The sequence below is a fragment of the Antechinus flavipes genome, chromosome 5, assembly GCF_016432865.1.
Source record: "Antechinus flavipes isolate AdamAnt ecotype Samford, QLD, Australia chromosome 5, AdamAnt_v2, whole genome shotgun sequence".
Lineage (NCBI taxonomy): Eukaryota > Metazoa > Chordata > Mammalia > Dasyuromorphia > Dasyuridae > Antechinus > Antechinus flavipes.
The window spans coordinates 173,038,958-173,065,731 of NC_067402.1; the positions used below are offsets into that span (position 1 = coordinate 173,038,958).

A 26,774-nucleotide genomic window follows, 5' to 3' on the forward strand; every position below is an offset into this window, starting at 1 on the left:
TGTCCAGAGTAAGCACCTGAGGTGAGAATTGAATCCATGTATTCCTGACTCCAAGTCAAGTGTGCTACTTTACCATGTGGATGCCAAAAAGGAGATGGAGAGAAAAACGCCAAAACACAGCATGATTGAAACCACTTCTGTCTTGCTGATATTAAGTGAAGTTCATCCAAAAGAGTATATTCTTAGTTTTGTATGATCCATTAATATGATTAATTCTTTAATCCAGAATCAAGAGAATAGAGTGTGGAGGCCAAGTCATTAGATTTCCTTTTTCCTTTTGAGACTTCTTACACATTTTATTTGCTTTTGATGTAGAGAAAGCATGTGGTAGTACTTGAGAGAAGCAGTGAAGCAAAGAGAACAGAGAGCTAGACTTGGAGTCAGGAAATGGAGCCTTGTTCAAGTTCTACTTCTCACATTTACAGGCTATGTGACCTTGAAGTCATTTATCAGTTTGGTGTCCCAAAGTTTACATATCAGAGCGAGATACCAATACAGATCAGAAGATGGCATTTTCTCATTTAGAGTTCTTTATAGCAGTGAAATTACAGATTTAGTTGTGTTTTTTAAAAGGAATATTAGATCTGGGTTTGAATTTTTATTACCACATTTATAAATCATGCAACAAGCCATTTAACTCTTCTAAGCCTCAGATTTCTCATCTATAAGATAATACATTTACTACCTATCTTATAAGGTTGTTATAGAGGAAAGTAGTCTATTAATTGTAAAATTCTCATATAAATGGGAACTATTGCAATTTTTGTTCATCTGTCTTGTTTAATTTCTTTCCATTCTGAATGACTCCTCACTCAGAAGTCAGTCTATTAACAGGCTTTAGTTCAGTGCTTTGCTAACTGAGAATACTACCCAGAAGGAAAGTCTGCCATGAAAACAAATTGGTTTTTGCATGATGCTGTTTTTTCAGTCACTAAATTAATGTCACAACCCTACCATGGTTTAATACTCTTTTGATTTATGTTTATTTTCTAATAAATAGATTTTTTTGGTAGTTAGGATATTAGGATAACAAAAGAATTATTCAGTGATTCAAATAAGGGTATAAAAATCAATCTTTATGCCTTTAATCCTTATCTCACCTCCAAATCACTAGAAAGTAAATTACCGTGTCTACCTACAAATGGAAAATTTTATAAATGGCAGTCCAAAAGTGACAAAAAAATGCTAAAAATAGTTATTGTTGAATGCCTCTTACCTGCAATATCTTGATTTTTCATATTCATACTAAACTGGGACTATTTGAAATATGCACTAAAATCCCAGTTAATTAAGAATAAAATTGAATAATTTGCTAAGAGAAGGCTGGCTCAAATGTTAAAATTGATCTGATCATCTGTATTTGAATAAATCAGTAGATATATCAATTCAAAATTAATTAGTGCTGTCATAAATTCAGATTTGTGTGTTTATATGTGACATAAATATATATTCACATTCACAAATATATACTATATAATTTGTTGAGTCAAATCTATGATTTTATTGTTATCAGTATTCTTGGTGAAGATGCTCCCTCTGCAAAAAAAAGTTGACATCTGTTCTGAATCTTAAGTTTTAGAGAGAGGTTGTACAGTATCACAGAGTCAATGTGTCATGGATAGACTTTGATTCCATGTCTGCCTGACTCTGAAATTAGCTCTCTCCTCATCATTCCACCTGCCTATATACAGATTGATACAGACATTGATACAGATGGCTACCTAAAGAGGCAAAGAGAGGTAGCAGATAAAGAGTCAAGAAGATGTGACAAATTTCAGATGTCATCTCTGGCACATATTGGCAATTTGACTCTGGTTAGTGAATTAACCTCTCAGTAGCCCTGGTAACTCCTTAAGACTATAAATTGCAGAGTAGAAGGAGATTGGTATTGCTAGGGAAAGATTTGTATTTGTATCCAATACAGAACATTGTATTGGATAATATTCATCATCCAAGACTGATAAAATCTCTCCTGTGTGCATATTATGTATGTGCTATATGTAACATGTTGAAATAGTTATCTTTTAATATGAATATATAGTCAAAGATATCTTTAGAATTTGCATGTATATACATAGAAGTTTATATGTACATATTTGTGTGCATGTTACATACATACATATATATCAACTTAGTAAACCTTTATTAAGAACTTACTGTTACAGCACTGTACTGAACACTAGAAATAAAAATGTGATTAGAAAGAATAATTCTTCATCCTCAAAGAGCTTATAGGTACTCTAAAGAGGTTCATAGGAAAAGTCTTGAATATAGCCTGGAGAGGAATGAGGATATGTCCTGAGAGACCACCTTAAATAGAAGTCTTAGGAAAAGATAGGTGGCTCAGGGGATTGAGTGTTGGGCCTGGAGTTAAGGAGAACTGGGTTCAAATGTGACCTTAGATTCTTAAGAGACAAATTATTTAACTTTTGTCTGCCTTTTTGTCTCATTTCACTTAGTGTCAGTTCGTGTAAATCTCTCCAGTTGAGACCAGATCTTTAATTGCTATAGTATGCGGCCTCTGTGGGCATAATATCTGAAAGATATAGAAAGACAATAAAATTTAATGTCTTTCAGAAGAAGGGGTATTTCATTTTTGTTTTTGTATTTACTAGCATGGTACATCTCTCACACAGCAGGCTCTTAATATATGGCTTATTGAATTGGTGTGTTTCTTTGAGGGCAATGCTTTTTCAGTGGACAGAGCCAAGGACTTGGAACTCAGAATTGATTTCCCAAGTTCAGACATTTATTTTAGCTGTGTGACCCTAGGCAAGTCACTTAACCATTTGATGCCCAATTTTCTTCATTTGTAAAATGAGCATGATAAGTTAATGATAATGAGTTAGCGTATACAAAATTCTTTGAAAACTTCAAGTTGAATGCTATTGTTCATATTAATTTCTTGGTTATTCTGCTATTGTTTTCTCTCGACACTCCTCTTCCTTGTCTGATCACTCTTTTTCAGTCTTCTTTGTGGGTCTTCACCCATGTCACACTCTTTAACAACAGATTCAAAGTTCTGTCCTGGGCCCTGTTTCTTTTTCTCTCTTTGCTATTTCACGTGATGATCTTATTATTCTCATGGATTAGAAGAAGGGAATAGAGGAAAAATATATATTAAGTATGTGCCAGACACTTTGCTAATAGCTTTACAAATAATTATCTTATTTGATTTTCATAATAACCCTATGAGGGAGGTGCTATTATGATTCCCATTTTACAATTGAGGAAACTGAGGCAGATAGAGTTTAAATGTTTTATCCACAGTCAAACAGCTAGTTAGTATCTTTGGCTGAACCTGATCTTTCTAAATCCAGGGATAGCAGTATATCCACTGTACCACTTAGTTGCCTTTATTAAATTATCATCTCTACATAAATGGATTCTTAATATCTACTTTGATCTTCATTCTCACATTTTTATCTGTTGTACATAGACATATTAAATTCAACATGTCCAAAACAGAAATGTCTTTTCCTTTAAACTTCCCTCTTCTGATTTTCCATTTTACTACTAAAGCACTGCTATATTCCCAGGCCTCCAAGCTTGAAACACAGGTGTTATTCTAGTTTGCTCACTCTTACCCCACTATATCCAATTTATTGTCAAGTCCTGTTAATTCGGCATTTGTAAAATCTTTCTTCTGAAATAGCCATCACCACCGTGCAGGCCCTCATCATCTTATATTAGGGATATTGTAATGGCCTTCTGCTTGATCTACCTGCCCTAAGTTTTTCACTTCTCCAATCTACCTTCCCCTCATTTGCTAAAGCAATCATCCTAAAATGTATAACTAACCCTTCATACTCCATATATTTCAGTGTATCTCCAATATCTCTGAAATCAAATGTCAAAACCTGGTCTCTTCCTATCTACCCTTTTTACACTATGCTACTGTCTGCATACAGTATTATCTTCCATAAGATAACTAATTTCCTGATCCATACCTTTTAACAGAATCCTCTCTCTTTTTATCTTTATCTCCTGGCTTCCCTGGTTACTTTCAAATCTCAGCTAAAATTCTACCTTCTGCAAGAAGCCTTGACTTGTACCCTTCATCACTATTGCCTTTCCTTCAAGATTAACTCCAATTTATCTTAAATAAATCTTTATATGTATACATATATTCATGCAAACTTTTTTTTTTGTTGTTGCTTCACTCATTCAATTATGAGTCTCTACCTTGAAGGCAAGGACTGTTTTTGCCTTTCTTTTTTATCTCCAGACCTTTTCACAATGGGTAGCATATAATAACATTTCAATAAATGCTCATAATTTAGTTTTGCTTATTTGCAATACAGATTATAATGATAATAATGGTGGAGATGACAAGATTTTCCAAGATTTAGAATTTTTCCATGAAGGATATTTCTTCATTTTAACATGCATTGTATTCTTAGTTCAGTCTCTCATTACTGCTAAAATTGATTTTTGAAACTTTTTGTTGGTTAGTCTTCTAGATCATGTCTTGAAGTGAGTGCCATTAATTCCAAGTACAGTTATTAGGGTCATTTTAAGTAATAGGGCTAGGTTTCATAGGATGCCTATCATTGAGTATCTTCATTAGCTGCTTGTCAGTTTTTAATTAGGGTTTAAATTAAATTTCTCACTTTGACCACTCTCCATAGACATGCCATTTTTGCATTGCTATAACTTCCCAAATAGTTTCAACTTTGAATTGCAAAGAAGAGACTTGTAATAGTGCTATTACTTTCTTAAAGTATTGCTGTTATTTAATTTTTTTTACATAGTATAACGTAAAGAAGGATAAACTGCAGTTTACAGGTGAAAAGTATGGCTGAGTCAAAGATTCCTCCCTTAGTAACTGTATTTTTTTTCTTTAAAAACTAGATCAACTAAATCATTCTAGTTGAAATATTTTATGTAAAAATATGCTTTTTAAAGTTTTAAACATTATATGATATCTAACATATATGTGTATCTTGATTGCTGAAAATTGTGCTGTGTAGAGATTAGTTAGAATATGGAAGCAATTCATTTGATACTCAGTCCTCTGATTCAAAATCCCTAAGGAACAAAGTTGTTTTGCAGTTCATTTGTAAAATACCAATTTTATTTATACCTTTGCTTACAAAGTTGTGAGAAATATTAATTTCTTAATAGCAGTTGTATTCTTTCCATTACCTGATATTTGACCATACTTCTCTGATATGTTCCCCTTTCAAAGAGCCAGAAGGAAGAAAAAGGATCTAGATTAAATGACTCAACCAAAGTCACATATGCACTGAATAAAGCAAGTTATAAGCAGATGAAATAGGATGTAAGAGTACAGAATTTTTGATTAGATACTTAGCCCACTAAGTTATGTTATGTTATTTTAGTACACACACAAATATAAACATTGAAGTGATTTTTGTCAAAATGATACATTTGCTACAAGATGAGACTCATCTGAATGTCATCACAATTTTTTTTTGAATCAATATGGTCTCTATCAGCTTTAGAAGGCTATGAATATATTTTGACAGAGTATGGAATAATGGATGGAGAACCTCAGACACAAGAAGCTATGTATTATTTTGAGAGATAGCATGGAATAATGAGTAGAAAGCCTCAGATACAACCAAACTTGGGTTTAGCTCTTACTCTAACAAAGACCAAATCTTACCATGAGCCTTAACTACTCAGAATTTCAGAAAACTAAGACCATATTGTAGAACAATGGCTAATTGCATTGGTAGGGGATTTTCTCATGGGCAGTTCTCTGTGTTAAAGAAATCAGTATTATAACAACAACAAACAAATGCATATTTCATTTATACTATTATTACTCAAAACATTTTTGAAATATAGCTTTTGAAATTAACTATTATTTGCATAGGTGAAGAGAACAGAATTAAGAGAATAACAAAAATGATAATTATGACCATTTTAAAAAAGCATTTAAAAGGCTTCTGAATTTAGGCTAAATACAATTAGTCCTTAAAAAAAAAAAAAAAAGAATATATGAGGAAACACCCTTCCCTCTTTTGCTAAAGAAGTGGCAGACTTTGGGTACAAAATGTCACATATGCTGTCAGACAATCTGTGTTTTCATAAATAAAGATTCTGGAGAGTAAATAGTTAGGAAGTAAGTGTGGTGTAAACGAATTCTAAAGTCTTCAATAATATTTAAAATAAAACTTGGTGCTTATTCTTTTGAATGTCTTCAGGAGTGCTTCTATTCAGAGTTTCTTATTTACAAGACATAATTCTAGGAACCATAGTTCTTATAGTTTAGAAAAGCCAACTTTACACTCAAGGAGTTTGTATTTCTGCTGCAGGGATATAATATGTACATATATGTAGTATATGATAATTGGAGGGAAAAAATAACACTTAACAACAGGGATGATCAGTAAAAGGATATGGCACTTGAGCTGAACTGTGAAAGATGCTAGAGATTATAAGAGGCAGAGGAGAGGGTGAAGTCCAGTCAGACATGAAGTTAGAGTTCTGGGCAAAGGCACAGAGGAAAGAGATGGCAGCCAAGTTTCAGCATGAACAAGTAGGTCAGTTTAGCTGGAATGTAGTGTGTGAAAGCAGGTGATGTGCAATGCTCCAGAAGTTAGAGGCTGCATCCACCTGGAAAGGGCTTCAAATGTTAACCTGAAAAATCTGTGTTTTATCCTAGAGAAATGCTTATTTACATAGGCCTATTAACTTATTAGAATATTTTAGCTGTATTTCAATACAATAAATTTCCTTTGTAATCTTCTTTATTTTATGCATACATTATTTGAAAAGGAACCTACAGGGTTCACCAGATTTCCCAAAGAGATCCATGATACAAAAAATGTTTAGAACCTCCATTTTAGAGGTAATAGGAAACCACTGAATGTTCTGTATAATCGAATGGCACTTTTCATTAGCATGATGCTATTTTTTTCTCTTGTACTTCTCTGTGCGTTTCTACTTTGTTCCCGATTCATTTTGCCACCACTTTCTACAGTGTGCTCTAGCTGATCAAGTTTGAGGAAAGAAGAGAAAATAGCATTTGCCCAACACACAAAGTTGTGTTTACCAGCTATCAACTGCTTAGGCATCTATATTTTTGTGAATATGTATGTGTATAAAATATATTAGGTACTGAACATTACACATAATAAACATTTAACAGGCATCACTACATAGAAGTTCATGTAAAATATGTAGCATGTGTATATATATATATATATGTATATATTTATATATCCATACATAGGTATATATTGTATATATCCACATATATATATGTATATACGAATACATATGCATTTATACGTCCACATGTACATACATATACATTCATTTGATGCAAATCAACAAATGATGGGATAGCCAAAACAGCTACAGAGTAGTTACACATATATGCATATGACTAGATCAAACATGCTTTAGAGAGAGGACTGTGGCAGTTATGTAGAGGATGAATGTGAGGATAGGAGAGATTGGAATATTTCAACAAAATTTTTATTCATTGGACATCCTTATTATCTTTTATTCAACCAAAATTCATATCCTTATCTTTATCCCTAACTCTTTTCCCCTAACTCCATATCCAGTCTTATTCTTATATTCTTATTTATATAGGCAATACCCTAGGTTAGGCCCTCATCAGCTTTCATTTGGGATATAGCAGATGGTCTTTTAGTCTCTCCCTTATCCAGTATTTCTTCCCAGCCATATTCACCTTCCAAAGAATGTCTGATCATATAAACACAAAAATGCATATATATGTGTGTATATAGCCTTCCCATTAGTCATGTCACATTATTGACTTTTATTGAGTTTTCATATATACAATATATATTTACATGTATTATTATACAATTATATGTCTAGCACCTACCATGCATAATTCTCAATTGTATATTTTGAATTATGCACCCACACATATACAGATTCATGAGCATTTGATAATTAGTAAATAAAATTGTATATATTGGGTAAAAGTCATTTTTCTCTCCTTTTCTAACCCTTACTACAACTAGAGTATATAGTAGAGAAAGCTTGCACAGTATAACAGAGACAGTACAAATGTATGGAAAGGAAAAATAAGTAGGGCTACTCAAGTGGAAAATGTTTTTTAAAAATGAGCACTTTTCCATCTTCATCAAGGTCAAATACCCTATGTAGATCAATAGCAAGCAAATCTTAATACTGTTGATCTACTTTGACTATTTGCCTCTGCTCACTTAAAGCAAGTTATAATTAGGAAATGTTATTGGTTTTTACACTAGAACATTGCAGATAGTTATTAGGTAGTATTTAATACTTTAAAATTTCCAGTTCACTTTAATATTATCTCAATTGATCCTCAAAAATAGCCTGTGAAGAAGATGCTTTTATAATCTCCATTTTCCAAATAAGGAAGCAGATTACTTACTCAGGATCACCTGGCTTTCCTAAGTCCCTCAGAACCAGAGAATTTCTCATTCCTACTTTGGGGAGGCTTTTCCCATTATCTTTCTCAATGCCTCATTTTTATGCTTTTTAAAAGAGAACAAATGCTTAGTAGGAGATCCTATTTCTATTTATCTGTGAATTGTTAAAGAAAATCAGAGAGCTATCTGGGTTTATAATCTTAGGAGTTAGTTACACTTTGGAGAAGAAATTATCTCTCAAAAGAGTTAAACCCAGATTAGGAAAGGTAACAAGAATTTTGTCTGATTGGGTAGCTCAGAGAGGTCCCCTGTCTACTTCAGCAGTATTATCCCATTAAAAGAAATAAGTACCATTACTGTTTTTCCCTTTTTTCTGGTGAAAAGAAATATGCTATCATTAAGATGAAAGATTCATTTATTCAAATTGGTTGGTTTTTAAGATCTCATTTTTTTACATGTTTCAATGTGCATATTTTGTTTTATATAAAAACATGATATGATGAGTTGGTAGAAGTGCAATTTTTGTTATCTTTGTGACCCTATTTGGGATTTTCTTGGAAAAAATATTAAGAGTAGTTTGCCATTTCCTTCACCTCTTTTTGCAGCTGAAGAAACTGAGGGAACAGGGTTAAGTGACTTGTCCAAGATCACACAACTAGTAAATGTTTGAGGCTAAATTTGAACTGAGAAAGATGTCTTCCTAACATTGTACTACCTAACTTCCTCAGTAAAAATAACCACAGAAAGCATGATATGATGAGTTTGTTAGCACTGTAATTAATTTAAATCAAACCTAAAGAACTATATGGATATACGTGCAAATTGGAAAGTTAATTTGAAAATATAACCTGAAAAATGTAGTTCATCATCCTGTGATCCCCTTCCTGGGAATATATTTGAAAGAGATCTAACACAGGAATAAAGATCCAATAAAGTATTTACCAAAATATTAATAGAAAAGAACTGGAAACAAATGTGAGAATGGCTGAATGAATTATGGTATATGGATGTAATGGAATATTATTGTTCAATACAAAATAGAGAAAGAAGAATTAAAAACATTTTATGAGGCAAAGTGAAATAGCAGAACCAAGAGAACAGTGTTAAAATAATTGTAACACTGTGAATAAAAATATTATGAAAAATGAACCAAAAAAGAAAAGATTGCTAATACTAGTAGCTGAAAAAAAAAATCAGTAAAGATACTGGAAAACATATAATGAAATATTTATACATTTCATGATCACATTAAGGGTTTAAGTGTAGTTTTATAATTTGTTGACTTTTTTGCAGGGAGAGATAGATTGCTAGAGATAGTGATAATATACTAAGGCAACAATTTTTTAAAAAAAGAATATGCTTCATAAATTGGGAAAACATTTTTACATTCAAAGGTTCTGATAAAGGCCTCATTTCTAAAATATATAGAGAATCAAATCAAATTTATAAGAAATTAAGCCATTCTCCAATTGATAAATGGTTAAAGGATATGAACAGACAATTTTCAGATGAAGAAATTGAAACTTTCTAGTTATATGAAAAGGTGTTCCAAATTACTATTGATCAGAGAAATGCAAATTAAGACAACTCTGAGATACAACTACACACCTGTCAGATTGGCTAAGATGACAAGAAAAGATAATGACGAATGTTAGAGGGAATGTGGGAAACTAATACATTGTTGGTAGAACTCCAACCATTCTGGAGAGCAATTTGGAACTATGCTCAAAAAGTTATCAAACTGTGCATACCCTTTGATCCAGCAGTGTTACTACTGGGCTTATATCCCAACGAAATACTAAAGAAGGGAAAGGGACCTGTATGTGCCAAAATGTTTGTGGCAGCCCTGTTTGTAGTGGCCAGAAACTGGAAACTGAATAGATGCCCAGCAATTGGAGAATGGCTGAATAAATTATGATATATGAATGTTATGGAATGTTATTGTTCTGTAAAAAATGACCAACAGGATGACTTCAGAGAGGCGTAGAGAGACCTATATGAACTGATGCTGAGTGAAATGAGCAGAACCAGGAGATCATTATACATGGCAACAACAAGATTATATGATAATCAGTTCTGATGGACTTGGCATCAGAACAATGAAATGATTCAAACCGGTTCCAATTGTTCAGTGATAGAGAGCCATCTATACTCAGAGAGAGGACTATGGAAACTGGGTGTGGAACACAACATAGCATTTTCACTCTTTCTGTTATTGTTTACTTGCATTTTTGTTTTCCTTCTCAGGTTTTTTTTCCTTTCTAGATCTGATTTTACTTGTGCAGCAAGATAACTATATAAATATATATACATATATTGAATTTAACTTATATTTTAACATATTTAACATGTATGGACTACTTGCCATCTAGGGAGGTGCTGGGGAGAAGGAGGGAAGAATTTGGAAAGGAAGGTTTTGCAAGGGTCAATATTGAAAAATTACCCATGCATATGTTTTGTAAATAAAAAGCTATAATAAAATAAATTTTAAAAAAAAGAATATGCTTTAACAATACCACTCTAAGTCTAATGAAGTAAACTTACTCTTTTTCATTTTTTTTCTAGCTGGCTCGTCATAATAAAGCATTACAGCAGATGCTTAAACCAGGGTCTGATCCAGAGGAAGGAGATGAAGCTTTGAAATATTATGCTAACCATACAGCGCAAATTGAAGTAATGTATTATTGTTTATTGGATGAGGATAACTGTGATAGATACAATTTTATTCTTGATTTCAGTCAAGTATTTCTAGAAAAATTACACAGAATTTAGTGATTTAGCTTGTTATGCCTATATTAGAAAAATCTGTGGGTTTGATATATGGGAAGTAGGAATACAGACTTCTAAAAGCAGAGATTTTTTTTTCCTAGCCCTTAATGTTATAAACTAAAAAAATGATGGCAGAGCAATAATATTTAAAAGAATAAACATTAATTAAAGTGATTCCTTTTTTAATTGCAAAAAGCTTGTTAAATTAGAATTTGAGGATTTTACAAATAAATATTCAAGGTGAGCAAAACAGAGAAAGGACGTTCAACAATATTTTGAGATAGTGTCATGAACTCAGACCAACTAAACCATTTCAATTTTCAATGCCAACTGAACTATCTCGATTTTCATTGTCCAATATCCCGGCCTACTTTACCCTACCTTCTTCATGTTGTCAGACATTTAAAGGTGGAAGTAAAGAAGGTATGAAGTCAATACAATACAATACAATATGTTACTGTGAGAAACATATGATTTTAGTTTGTAGGACTAAGAGTGTAGATTGTAGGATTAAGATATAAATGGTGCCTTAGAGATCATTTTGTTGAACCCACTTACTTGACAAATGAAGAAACTAAGATACATCTGTAAAAGGTAAATTGCCTTCAAATCAAAGGGAGACCTAACAATGCTTGAATTTGAAATTAAGTGTCCTAACTCCCAAAGCAGTGCTTTTCTCACATGCATATTCCACAGATGAAAAAGAATCATTTACTTCTCCTTATTATTCAAGTAGTTGATGCCATTTTTTTTTTTTTTTTTTTTTTTTTTTTTAGGAGGAGGGCGGGCATACTTGGGATCACTTATTCTTTGGTAGCAAAGTTCCGGGAAAGGAGGCATAGCTTGCCTTTCTTCCTGGAGACAAAAAAATTGGAATTCACAATATCTCTTCATTGAAAAAGTCCAAGCTTCAGAGCTTTTTGAGAAATAAGAACCTTTTGCATTCCAAATCCAGAAAATGAAAAATGTTTTCATTTTGAATTGCAAAAAGAGAGAGTAAGTTTTATCTTCATCAAAAAAAAAATATTCAGTTGTCCATATGCCATATCCCAAATGCTAAAGATTCACACATTTTCAGAGTTAGAATACTAGGGATCTTCTAGTCCAATGTATAATACTTTCTTAATTAATTTTCACACCTTAATTAATTTCAGAGACTATCTAAAGGAAAATTATTCTGAATCAATGAAATTTTATATTATAGAATTCTAAAAATAAAAGTTTTTTTATTGTTTTTATTATTGTTAAGCACAAATAGTAACTTAACTTTATTTTAAAATATTGTTCATTACTAATATTCTGGAGAACTACTGTAATGAATTTGATGGAAAAAATATGTAACTATCACATTAGTCTTTTAACTACAGATAATAGAATCTTAGAATCTATATTTAACTTTTTCACTTGAAAGAAACTGGCAACTCAGTATAGTACTCCCTGACCCTATTTTCCAAACTATTTTTCTAAAGCTTGATTGCTTCCAATGATGAGGAATTCCCTACTTGCAGCATTTCATTTTGGGTTCTTCATTGATCTATATGAAAATTAATATACATTGTTTACTCCCATTATAGCCCTTTAAATATTGGAAACTGATTAATATTTTCTCCCTTTATCATGAGCTTATGCTAAACACCTTCACTAAACAACCATTACTCATATGATAAAATTTTCAGACTTCTCCCTCATTCTGGTCTCTTGCTCTCTTATGTCCTCTAGTTTGTTAATATATTGTGATACAAATCCCATATCTGAATATAACATTCCAGACATCATAGGCATAGTGGATTCACTATTTCTTGTGAAATTATTCAGTTCTGTTTTATTGATGCAGACTAAGATTGTGATAGTCATATAGCAAAAACAGAGCTTGTAATCAACTAAAATCCTGAAATCTTTTTCACATGAATTGATATCAAGTAAACTATCTCCAATTCTGTGCTTGAACAATTAAATTTTTTTAAAAAATTACACGTGAAACTTTGCATTTTATCCCTGTCAAATTTTTGTTTTTTGTCCAACATTCTAGCCTTTCAAAAGTTCTTCTGTAATACATAAAAACATCCCTTCCCTCTTAAGAGGATGAAATATTGTTATCACCAATAATGTTTACATGTACATTTCAAGAGCTTTAGCTCGGTCCCCATCTGAATTATCTGATTCTCAATTAGGGAAGTCAAGAGTAATGAGGCAATAGTTTATATATGTGTATCCGAGTTTATGCTGTACAAAGAATACAACAATATATGCATTGCTTTAAATAATGAGACATATAATACATCTTTTAGAAACTCATAACACACCATATAAATTATCTTATTTATTTCATAGCAATCTTTTTTTTAAGAAAGATTGGAATATTTATTTCTTACCTTCTTATTCGACTGTAAGGTCATTTCTTATCAAAATGTTTTATTTTACCTAGTTTCCTTGAACACAATGCTGTGCAGATGATGAGCTGAATTAATATTTGTTGAATGAATGAACCAAGTATTCATTAAGTATCTACTAAATGTAGTACATTGGCTCAGATAGTAAGTTAGATATATACATAAATAAGGTCACTGCCATCAAAGACATAACAAACTAATAGGAATGATCAGACTAATATGAAAATAAATTTAATATAAAATTAAATTTCAGTGCTATTTATTTATTGGAATACTACATCAAAACACAATTTTTAATGAAATCCAAAAATTTTTCTATTATGATCTTTGGGTAGAATTCTTCATTGATTAATATAAGCCACACTTTGAAAGCAATCACTTTGGTAGCTTTTATGTTAAGGGTACTTTCACTTCTTTTTAACAAGTAAGTGTCTTTTGGAGTATACTATCGAAACAAAACTCCAATTATTTTCTTTTTTCTTTTTTTGCGATTTGTAGAATTCATCTAGAGACTATAGTTAATATATATACTGAGAATTGGAGGCTAACTGCATAGTTCTAAATATAAAAATATGAAAATTCACAATGTAAAATATCCAAACTTTCCAAGTATAGTAGAGGCATCATAAAGTTTCCTCTTTCCCAAAAGTTATCAGGATTCTATCAAGAATTCTTAATGAAATTATTGTTGGATGTTAACTTGTTGAAAATCTTCAACTATCTCTTTTTTGTAAACATCATTCTATTTCCTCCTTATCTTTTGTCTTTAAAGAAGTCCTTTTAAAAAATTGAGTCAGAGACTATAACTATGGGTTTGTCAAAACAACATTAATTCGGAAAAATAAAAAGTATTAATTCTTATTGCTTTGGGGGAAAGCATTAAACATCAGGCATATATTTCATTTAAATGAATTCTTCAGTTTCATGTTCTATATCATATATACTCATGCTAAAAGAAAAAAAAAAGTAGACTTAGATTTAAATGCTTAAAAATCTAAGGATACCACAAATTTATATTTCAGATTGTTCGACATGATAGAACTATGGAACAGATTGTTTTTCCTGTTCCAAATATATGTGAATATCTTACTAGAGAATCCAAAAGTCGTGTTTTCAACATGACTGAGCGGGATGAACAAGGAAGCAAAGTGAATGACTTTTTCCAACAGACAGAAGATCTTTACAATGAAATGAAATGGCAGAAAAAAATCAGGAGTAAGTATTTTAATTAATAAAATGCAATTATTATGCTATATGTATGAGACAAGAATAAATTTAACTGTATTTCATGGCAACAGTCCTCTTTTTAATTTGTATTTTTTATGTCTGATATTACATGCTTAAGATTGTAAACTGAGCCTACTTCTCAGAGACACCTGCTACTTATTGCAGGGAAAAAAGAGAAAAAACATGTGACACTACTTAGATAGCCTTTTGGTTGTAATCCTCTAGTTTTGTAAATATTATGTATTGCAAAGTAGTAGCTGTCCATTTCATTGTTAAATAGAAAGATGAAGAGCTGCATAGCTGATGTTCACTGAATAGACCTTGAATGATTATTAACAAATTGTGAAGAGAATATAGAAAAATAGCAAGTACACTCTTCTTCTATTGTCTTATGATTGAGATTTTCTAAATTTTTCAGTGTCTTACCAAATCATGCAATTCTTAAAAAATGATGCTTGCAGTTAGATAAAATGAAATAGCTGCTTTATTGATCATAAAACTTACTTTACTATTTATATATGTCTATAATATCATGAATTTGGGTTTTCTCTTCACTGGTGTAGATCAGAACTTATCCATGCCTTTTTACTTTGTTTAATTTACATCCCTGCCTTTCTACCTATCCTCCACAGAAAATCTACCAAGTCTGTAAAACTTAGAGCATAATATTGAATTTTCTTACCTAACATCCCTTAGTGACATCCGAGTTGTAAAGAAATATCCTCGCTCACAAAACTGAACATTACTTTTTCCAGGATATGGAATATATTTGTCTTATGGCCTTATGATTTGGGACATCAAAGAATGAAAGGATGCTAGCCTTTTCTGATTTTGGGGAAGGTACTTCTAAGTTGGAAAGAATCTTAGGTTCTAATAGTGTTTTGTTACAGCAAGTATTTTCTAACTTTTAACTTTGGTGTTACTGCTTCTAGCTAATGGTATGCTTTTTGCTCAGAATATTTTAAAAATATAATAAGCTCATAACTTTAGAATTGACATAAATGATGATTTTTTAAATCACAGAAACTTTTAAGGTATGGAAAATTATATTGGTTGGAAGGATCCTAGAAATTTTGATTTGAAAAAGTATCATGTGGAAAGGAATATATAAATATATTTTATATTTATATAAAATATTATAAATATAAATAATATAAATTCAAAGAATATCAGAAATTCTGGATTTCATTAGCAATTAAAAGCAAAAGTCAAACAGTTAAGGCAATATAAGAAGTCAAAATATTACAAAAGGCCAACCCCCAATAAAAAGTTTATTACATAGAGTTGAGAAATATACAAAAATATAAAGAAATAATAGTTAAGAAAGAATTCCCTGAAGAAAAATGATAGAATTTTGGGGGTTATCTTTATGATTACAAAAAGTCCAGCCCAAAAAGTTAAGTTGGCTCAAACATTAAACAGATGCATACATATTATCAACGTATTAGCAGCTGAATTGTTATATCAAGGGCAGTAACTGAAACTTTTGGTTATCTGGCAAACTAGAAAGTGGTGGAACTGGATAAAATGCATTAATATTGGTACAAACTCTTCACAATGGGGCATGAATTGATTCCATGGCACTTTGCCAGCTTCCCTTCAGATGTCAGCCTAATCCTCTTTTTTAACTGAAGACTTGATATATTTATTCCCAAAGAATGAGAATGCCAGTGGCCTTTCTGAATAGATGGATAGAAAGATAGACAGATGGAGAGAGAGAGACAGATGATAGATAGATAGATAATTTATTATGTGCTTACAAACACCAGGCCTTGTGCTAAGCACTGGAAGTGAAGTGACTTGCCTAGACTCAAACAACTAGACTGGATTTAAATTCAGATCTTCCTGACTCTCAGCCTAGTGCTCTATTCATGGTGCTACCCAACTGCCTGCAGGATAAAATAAAGGTATTCTCCGGGCCAAAATAGTCCTAGAAGGAGAATACGATATCCTAATAGATCAATAGCTAGATATTAAGTAATATTATTGGAGTTATTGGCTAGGAAATGAGGTGGAGGCATGCTTTTAGACTTGAGAGGTCACTTATAAAGACCAAGGTGATTGGATTTTTATAAATAATAAAAAATGTCTATGCTGGTATTGCATTAAAAATCTATAAATACATTTTAAAAAATTGACCAAGGAACAAAATAATTGTGTGCCAAAAATTCCCAGGGCATGTCAAAAGCAACTTATTATTATTTCTATAATTATTGATTAAACTGTCCAAAAGCACTATAACATATGTAGTACCATTGTTTATTTTTACAAATTCTTTGTCTCAGGTCTATACTAGTTTTATTTATATATGGCAAATAGATAAAGTAGAGTGGAAATGTAGTATTTGGCCATAGAAAACTGTTTTCTATTCAAAGCATACCTTCTATTTAAATCATGCCACCAGTACAATAATATCAAGACAATTCATATTAAATTTGACATTTTTCAGGAAGATAATTTAAGACCATTATAGTACTGCCTAGCTTTAGATTTGTTTTTAATCTATCTTAAATGGAATTTCTCTAAATGTGGTTTCTAAATTAAGGAGTCCAACTCCAAATATCTTGTTACATTTATGAATATATCCATGTACATATGCATATTTATACATATACATAACACAATATAAATATTTTTAATGTCCACACATTAAGATACTTATTTGTATTTTGAAACCAAACCTGAATTAGAAAAACATGTTTAAAGTAACCAACACCTATGCAATACCAGTACTAATAAAAACATTTAGAATTGTAAGTTGAATTGCAAGAGTCTTGATGAAAGATTGTATAATATTAACAAAACATAGGATCTGTAACATTAGGAAACTATGAAAAAACAAAGGGGAAAAGAAGATTCATAGACACTTTTAGTACATGACGAGGGAAGTGGGAGAGAAAGGGTAGCTTTTATTAAGTATCTACTATGTGCTGGACATTTTGCTAGCAATTTTTTTTTTATGGATCAGTTTTATATGGAATCAGTTGAAGATAACAATTTTGTCTGTGTTGATATTTTGGTTCTGATAAAATTTGTTGATTTTTTTAAAAAGAATTTCATAAAATTTGTACCTTAACTGCTGATCATCATCTCCTAGTTTATGAAGGATAATATTTTGACGTATCATTCTAATCACTTCATTTGATCTTTCTAGTTACTAAATAGATAGTAGGCTTCAGTAATATGTAGCACAATATCTCATTTCACTAAAATATCTCCATAGATCAATAAATCCAGGTCTCTGCAAATGATCTTTCTATAATTTCAGGTAGTAAAGACTGGTTTTATATCACTATAATAAATGCATTCATTTCTGTGAACAATGGCATGATTCATCCATTGTATTAATTCATTTTCTCTGTTGATATATTGCTGTTTGAGTTCATATAGATCTTAGATATGGATGGTCTTTTTGTTTCACTTTTCATAAACTATATCCAGGGATATTATTATTATTATTATTATCTACTTGTCATCTTTTTGATGTGGTTCAGATAGAAATAGTTCTAGTTCAAAGCTCCTTGTACTTCAATATTTCTTTTTCTATGAACTATTACATAAGTGGGTTAAAAAACAGTTTTATTTTTATATTTAATAAAGCATTAGAAGTCAAATTCATTCTATATAGGTTCTCTGAAAGCATTCTTATAACTACTCCAGTAGGAGACAAGAAAGCAGATATATATATATATATGTATGTATAGGTGTGTATCTCATCCTGTTCCCACTTTATTTTTATATTCTTAGCCATGTCTCTATAATTTGTATTCTCATTGGCTGTCCTCCCTCTACCCTCTCGCCCATTCCCGCCATTCCTGGAAACTCTTTCCCTACATATTTCTAACTCTTTCTGCTTTCTTGACTTCCTTCAAGTTTCAGCTATAGAGTCACATTTTTCCAGAATTCTTTCACATTTCACATCCTTTTCCAGTCCTCTTGAGCTTAGTGCCTTCTCTCTGAGATTTTTTTTTGCATGATAATAATTTTCATGATTTCCCCCTATTAGATTGCGAGCTTCAAGAAAACAGGGATTGATATTTTTGATCTGTTTTGTTTTGTATTTGTGCCTTTATATATTCAACTTAGCATGGTGCTTACAGTAAGAACTTGAATGTTTGTCTACCTATCATTTGAAAGCTTTGTTTCACGTAAGTTGGGGAGATTGAGTATTGAGAGAGGGTAATACTTATTTATCTATTTATTTATTTTTTACTGAGGCATTTGGGGTTGTGACTTGCCTAGGCTCACACAGCTAGGAAGTGTTAAGTGTCTGAGGCCAGGTTTGAACTCCGGTCCTCCTGACTTCAGAGCTGGTGCTCTATCCACTGAGCCACCTAGCTGCCCTAGTAATACTTATTTTAAATGTTGTTCTCTCTAATTTTTGGGAATCAACATTTTGTCTGGTGATGATGGGTACCAATTATTTTGATTCCAGAAAAATTTAACTGATTGAATTCTTTGTATTATTTTTTTAATTCTATAGGATGACTTGTCTAAAAATACAGTAAGTTTTTGATATGTAGTTTCAGTTATCAGATCATGTTTTGCCAAGTATTAAAATACAGTAGACAGTATACGTATAGCCTGCTATGATTTATTACACTGTCTCTAGCTTTTCCTTGCACAATTTAATTTGATCAGTAAGTCTGAAAGCCTTAAGGATAAATTCTATAGTTCCTGGTAGTAATGACTTTTGTTGAGTTAACACCATAAAATCCTTCATTCCCACAAACAAATTGCATGAATCAGCCATTTATTCAATTCTTCCTTATCAATGTATTTGGGTCTAAATTTATGTGGGTGTCACTCATGGAGAGTCTATTCTATAATTAGATCTTAGTGCTTTCAAAAACTTGATCTAGAGACAAACAATATGTGACAAATACGATGTCATGTACCTATTATCAATCTTGATTATTACAGGTTTTTGACTTGTTAAAATTTGGCAGTGAGAAGTGCTGGATTTAGAATTAGGAAGACATGAGTTCGAACCCAGTTTCAGCTATTTACTAGCTGTGTGATTCTGAGCAAATCACTTAACCTGTTTGACACACTTTCCTCAATGAAAAAAATGTGGATAATAACATTACCTACCTCAAAGGTTGTTGTGAGAATAAAATGAGATATTTGTAAAGCACATAGTAGTGCCCAACACATAGTAGGTCTTTAAAAATACTTGCTCCTTTCCCCTTTGTGACATCCAATATGAATATCTATGAATCTTTTCTTCTGGAACTGTTCATTTTTCTATTGTTTCCTTAGTGTTACGGGCCCTATGTTTTGTTTATATTATACAAGTTTTTGTCAAATCTCTTACAATTCAACATATAATTCCAGTTGTTTATATTAAAACTGGTTTTGCATAGATGTTAGATGCTTTTAACATATTCTCATTTTATCCTCACGACAACCCAATAAGGGAGGTAATATTATTTGCATTTTACAGTTGAGGAAACTGTGCCAAACAGTCAAGTGACTTGCTTAGGACCACATGGCTAGTTAAGTGTCTGAGGCTGGATTTGAACTTATGTATTCCTAACTCCATATCGATATGAAATTAAAAGCCCTCAGAAAACAAAACTATAGCAAATGGAAATGAAGTGCAAATTTATCACCATTTTCCTGTTTGCTAGTGGAATTTGTTCTAAGGATATTTTAGTGACATGAAAAGGAATCTATAAAACAATACTTTCGATCAATTAAAAATCATTTTATGTATAATAGTCTGTAAACATTAAACTTAAGAGTGTAGTTGGAAAGTGAATTGTCCCAGTACCATTTATATCTATACTTCATTGAATATGAGAACAATAATTATATTGAAGAAGATAGTGGTAGTTATGATTTTATATATGATGCCATTCTTATTTTTACATGAATTTAATTTTTATGAACTTAAATCATATACAAAGAATAGAAAAGAAAATCATGAAACCATAAACTTCTGTTGTATAAAGTAGAAATTAAACATGGTAATAAAGAAACTCAATCTTGTTTTTGTCTATGTCCCCTTCTGATCTTCTTTCTAATTGCTGACATGTAAATTTAAAAAAAAGTTTCATTGACACTTTTTCTTTTTTTTTTGCTTCACTATTAACTCTACCTCCCATGTCTCTAACCTCTTTCTTTATCTCCTCCTCCCAAGTAAAAGATAGCCTTTGTAACAAATAATTTTGCCCTTTCTAGATAACCCTGCACTGTTCTGGTTCTCTAGACACATATCTCTCTGGGGGAGCATTTCATTCAATTTGGCTGTATTCATCAATTTAGCTGTTGCTCTTTTCTACCCATTTGGAGATGATGGAGATGAAGGTAAGTATTTATATTTCTTTAAATAGAAAATGTTTCCACACTCAATATGAGTATGAAAATATCTTACTCTGCAGGAAAGTAGTAGGAGAAAGGGAAATAGGAAGGGGGAGGTTGATAAAAGAAAGGGCATTTTGGGGGTGGGATGGTTAGTAGCAAAACATTCTTGAGGAGGCTCAGGGTAAAAGGAGATAAAATCAGAAAAACAAGGGGCATAGAGTTAGCAATAGTAACTGGGAAAAGAATTTTGAAGTGGATTTCTCTTATGAAGGCCTCATTTTTCAAATATATAGGGAACTGAGTCAAATTTAAATATAAGAAAGAGCTTTTCCCCAATTGATGAGTGATTACTCAGACAGCTATAAAATGATGCATATCTTTTGACCTAATAATACCAGAATCCCAAAAAAGATTTTTTAAAAAAGGACTATATGTACAAACACATCTATAGCAGCTGTCTTAAATCAAAGAATTGGAAATTGAGGGGATGCCAATCAATTAGGGAAATGGCTGAATAAATTGTTATATGTGATTATGATGGAATATTGTTGTTTTATGGGAAATGATGAGCAGGATGTTTTGAGAAAAACCTGGAAAGTCGTCCGTGAACTCAAGCAAAATAAAATGTACAGTGTATAAAGTAATAGCAATGTTGTGGGACAATCAGCTGTGAATGACTGCTTATTCTTAGCAATACAGTGATCTGTGCCTACTCTGAAAGACTTAAGATGAAAAATGCTATCCATAAGAGAAAGAACTGATTGTGTCAGAATACAGATTGAAATATACTCTTCTTTTAATTGTATTTTTCTTAAAAGTTTTTTTGGGAGGATGGGAGTAGGGGGAGATCTATTTTTTCTTCCATAACCTGATTTTTCTGGAAATGTTTTGCGTAACTTCACATGTGCTTTCTTAAATGGGATAAGGGTTGGGAAAAAGGGAGAAAATTTTCAAAATAAATGAAAGTTAAACATTCACCCTTGCAAACAATGTTTTCCAAATTTTTCTCTTTCCCTCTTCCCCTCCTCCTTTCCCTAGATAGCAAGTAATACAGTATTGGTTAAACATGTACAATTCTTTTAAACATATTTCCACATTCATCATGCTGCATAAGAAAATCAGATCAAAAGGGGAAAAACGAGAAAGAAAAAAACAAGCAAGAAAAACAACAACAACAAAAAGTGAAAAGCATTGTTTGATCCACATTCAGTCCCAATAGACCTCTTCCTGAATGTAAATAGCTCTCTCCATAACAAGTCTATTGCAATTGGTCTGAATCACTTCATTGTTGAAAAGAGCCAAGTCCACATTTGATCATCACATAATCTTCTTGTTACTGTGCACAATCTTTTCTTGGTTCTACTCACTTTATTTATCATCAGTTCATGTAAGTCATTCCAGGTTTTTCTGAAATCAGCCTACTAATAGTGGAACCAAAAGTTTTAAAAATAAATATAAACAATTACTTTACATATAGCTGAGGAAATAAAAATATTAAAAATTAAAGTTATTCATTTCAGAAAAAAGGAAAATTTTTCAGTTCTGGGAAAAAAAAGTTACTGCTAACATTTTCATTGTTTAATGGATTTGAATTTAATATTCCATATGTACACTATGTTGTGTATATGAATGTGTGTGTGTGTTGTAGTATATAAATGTCTAGACGCAATAAATACCACATAGACATATAGGCTCCCTTACTCAAACCCACTACTAACCTTACCACCACAATTTCTTTGCCTTGTATCTTTCTTCACTCTATTTCCTGACAAAGAATGTAAGGAGCTGTCAAAACAGAGTGTTTGTATAAATAAGAAAGCTATAAAAGAATTCTTTGAATAAAGTAACAGCTTACTCAGCAAATACTTCTTCTAGAGAAGGTAGAAATCCTAAGGAATAAGATAAATGTAGCAGAGATGGCTTAGGAGATGAAGGGATAGAAGGCTAAATGAGGTCCATCTGTAATTCAAGGATAGAAGACTGTGAATAGAAGGAGTAAAGAGGCAGAATTGATATTATGGTACACTCCTAAAACAGCAGTTGTTTCTGGCTTAGGCAGAGAGCCATTAGTGAAGATACCTTTGGAAACCCCAATAAATAATTTTTAAGCTCCTACTATGTGTCAGGCACTATGCTAAGAACTGGGGTTACAGAGAATATCTGCCTTAAAGGAACTTAGCTTCTAATGGCAGAGCTAACATGCCAATAAATATATACAAAATAAATCATATAGGATAAATAGGAACTATTTAACAGAGGAAAGGGTTGGGGAGGGCTAGGTTTTAAAGGCTCTGAAATTTGGTTATGGATCTAAAGACAATAGTGAATGCCTAAAGTTTATTCAATGGTGTGTGTATGTGTGTGTGTGTGTGTGTGTGTGTGTGTGTGTGTGTGAGATATGATTGGATGTATTCTTTAGGAAAATTGTACATATTGTACAAGTCCTGATTGACCTGGATTACATTTTTCTGCAGTAGATAAACAAAACAGTGTATGTATAACTTTGTAGTTGTTAAGGTAATTTGTTAGATGTTAATATGAGTGAAATGATAAGCTGCTAGTGTGATCACACAAATATAGTATAGGCATGGGGAAAAGAAGAATTCCAAAAATATTATATTATTTTAAAATGTCTTATATTGAAGATTTGAAGGAAAACATAAAAGTTATTTCACTTTTAAATGTTTTAAAGCTAATAAAAACTGTTTCTTCAGAGGGATATTGTTCTATAGTTTATAAATATCATTTTAACTGGGATTTTTTTGAGGGAAACATATATATAACAATAATGCCAAATAAGGGAATAAATAAGTATGTCTTATGACTTACAATGTATAGCAAATTTATTATCTTAAAAGACTCAAAAGAGTCAAAGATATTGTCAAATTAGAAGTACTTGAGAGAATAATTACATCTTTAAGGGTTTACTGAAAGACCAAATCACCTGAATTAAATAAACTCAAGAGATGAAAGGAAGGCCATTGAGGTCAGCCTGTACTTTACAAAAATCCCTCTTCAACATATGTTTAAAAAATGGTCATGAGGCCTCTGCTTAGAAATCTTGTATGAGATTATTTTGGGGGAAGGGGCAGGATTCTGGAGCTTGAATGACTAAAATTTTGGTTACACAGTTATATTCACATATGCAAAAGGAAGCAGAGAAAAATGCTAATGCAAGAGCTTTGGTGCCTGGTTCTCTGTCTCCCCTCAGCAAATGTTAGGAATAGTATCTGAGGTTTAGGTGTTAATTTTACTGACATGTTGAAGTACATGAAGCAGGCAGCAAACATACCTTAGATTCATGTCTATAAACTAAGGCGGTCAACCTAAAGGCCTTGGAGTAGTTTTCCTTTGATAAAGATATCATAACTATTCTGATCTTTATCATGTTGAATGATATACTATCATTGAAATTGCTTGGTCAGCTAGTCCATTTTATCTTTGACCAATAAATGCCCTCTAAAACATTCCTGGAGTTAAGTACTTATCTAACCACTTGAGCTTGACAATCTCTGGGGATCATTCCCTCTTGAGGCACTTTAAACTAGTCAAAGCTTGGATACTCAATGAACTCAATGAATGTAAAATTGAATTGCTGTATGTATGAATTATGTCTTGTTTTATGTATACATATTAAGAAGCTAATACTCATAATTAGCATAAATTGGCACTCTTCAGAACAACAGGGGACTATGATGATTGTAGTACCAATTTAACTTTTTCCTGGCCCCCCAAATTAAACATGATCAGATCATATCATAGTTTTTTTTTTTTTTTGAAAGACAATGGAGATCCCTCTTCCCAAAACTGAATTTTTCCTGTAAAAAGCAATAGAGAGATTTAACTCCCAGGAAGTTGTTTCATTTTATGACTAAAATAATGAAATAATTTAAAACATTATTTTAAAAATCTAAACTGATGTTGTTAACTTATTAGATTATTTTACAGCTAACAAAATTCTCTCTCCTACTGCCTGGAAGTATTAAAACTCACTTCAGAATAAAGGTTTAGATAGCGTTGGTATCAGAAACCCCGATAATGCCAAGGTTTCAGTGATAGTGCAAACTTTTATAAAACTTAACTATGTAGAAACAAAGATTTTAAAACAGTAAGCAGAGTTATAACCAAGAGAGATAGAATGGTCATGGAACTTTTGCCAAGGGAAAACAAGCACAAGGTCTCAGGCTTCTTGGTTTTTCCATTGACCACTTCAACTTTTAGCCACGTGTCTGAGGTATAAATGCTGTCCTCTAATATATTTCTACCGTTTTATGAAGACAGTTAAACTATCACTCTGAGGGAGTTCTCTTACATCAGTACATCAATGTTTTTCACATATTCAAACATTAAAGAATTGATTATACTGATTTCAAAGGAAAAATATAAATATTAAAACCACTATTTTAGGACACTAACAATAATAAATTCAATTTGTGACCCTTTTTTAAAAGTCAGCTGACACTTTTGATCTTTATGGTAAAACATTTCATAGTTCTGCAAGGCTTAAATTGGATCAAGTAACTTCACAAATATTAGATCTTTCTCACTTTAAGAAAGAAACATTACATTTCCATCATTTCCATACATATTTTATTAAAGAAGTAGAATTCTGCATGTTGGGTCCTCCTTTGCCATCTATAATTAGGTTTCATAATTAGAGAAAAAAGAATATATAACTATATAGCACATATCAGATGGATCACATATTTGTCATTAATTTTGAGATTGAAATTAAATCTCTTAGTAAGAGATATAACAGAAAGATTTAATAAATCATTTTTATAGAAAAGCAAAATGTCTCATTTGAGCAATTCTTTGACCTAGGAGAAGGTTCATTAACCAATGAATGCTAACAGCATGAAATTAATTTTTATCTTATAAATTGGAATGAATAGAAATTGTTCTTAAAAATTTCTTCTTTAACAGAGTATTGATTGAAATTATTATGAAAGTGTTCTATGTTTTGATTGAATCTAATATATTAAAAATAGGATAGTAAATGAAATAATACCATCTTGTTTCTTTCTTAGTTTAAAAAATGTTCTGTCTTACAGGTACACTATCTCCATTGTTCTCGGTCCTCCTTTGGATAGCAGTTTCAGTCTGTACAGCCATGCTTTTTGTCTTCCCCAAACCTTTTGGTATTCGACCATTTCTTGTGTCCATAATGCTCAGATCTATTTATACAATAGGACTTGGGCCTACATTGATACTTCTTGGGGCTGCTAATGTAAGTACTTACAATATTAATACTTTAACTTATGATATTACAAATTAAGCAAATATTACTGTAAAAATGCAAGTCTTTGCTTTGATATATAACATATAATGAGCTTTTATTCATTTGGAATCTATATTACCAGAAAATAAAGCTATTTTAAAAGACTCAATTATTTTCATTATAGTTTTAGGACTTGATACACTTTACCCACATAATAAGAAAAATAAGCAGGTTGTCATAATTTAACTGATTACAAATCAATTAACAAATCATGCAATTTAAAATTTTCCACCTAGAAAAGCTGAAGGTAAAATTTGAGCAAGGTGAATTTATACCTGTTTCATATAGTAGGAAATAAATTTATGGAACTCTCCAAGAGTATTGACAGGAATTATAAATGGATTCAAAATAGAGTTGGATATCCAAAATATCCAAAAAAAGCTGTCATGTATTCTTACAGCATGTCCTTTAGGGTTATTTTTGGCAACC

At 31.6% G+C, this 26,774-nt stretch overlaps 1 protein-coding gene across 1 annotated transcript in view; it reads left to right on the forward strand.

Annotated features, from left to right (window-relative positions):
- ITPR2 (inositol 1,4,5-trisphosphate receptor type 2) overlaps window positions 1-26,774 on the forward strand; it is a 521,149-nt gene that overhangs the window by 407,198 nt on the left and 87,177 nt on the right. Inside the window, exons 46-49 of the mRNA XM_051963211.1 lie at window positions 10,935-11,042; window positions 14,551-14,743; window positions 20,942-21,067; window positions 26,119-26,294. Coding sequence (XP_051819171.1) covers window positions 10,935-11,042; window positions 14,551-14,743; window positions 20,942-21,067; window positions 26,119-26,294 — 603 coding nt within the window. The remainder of the gene's footprint in view (window positions 1-10,934; window positions 11,043-14,550; window positions 14,744-20,941; window positions 21,068-26,118; window positions 26,295-26,774) is intronic.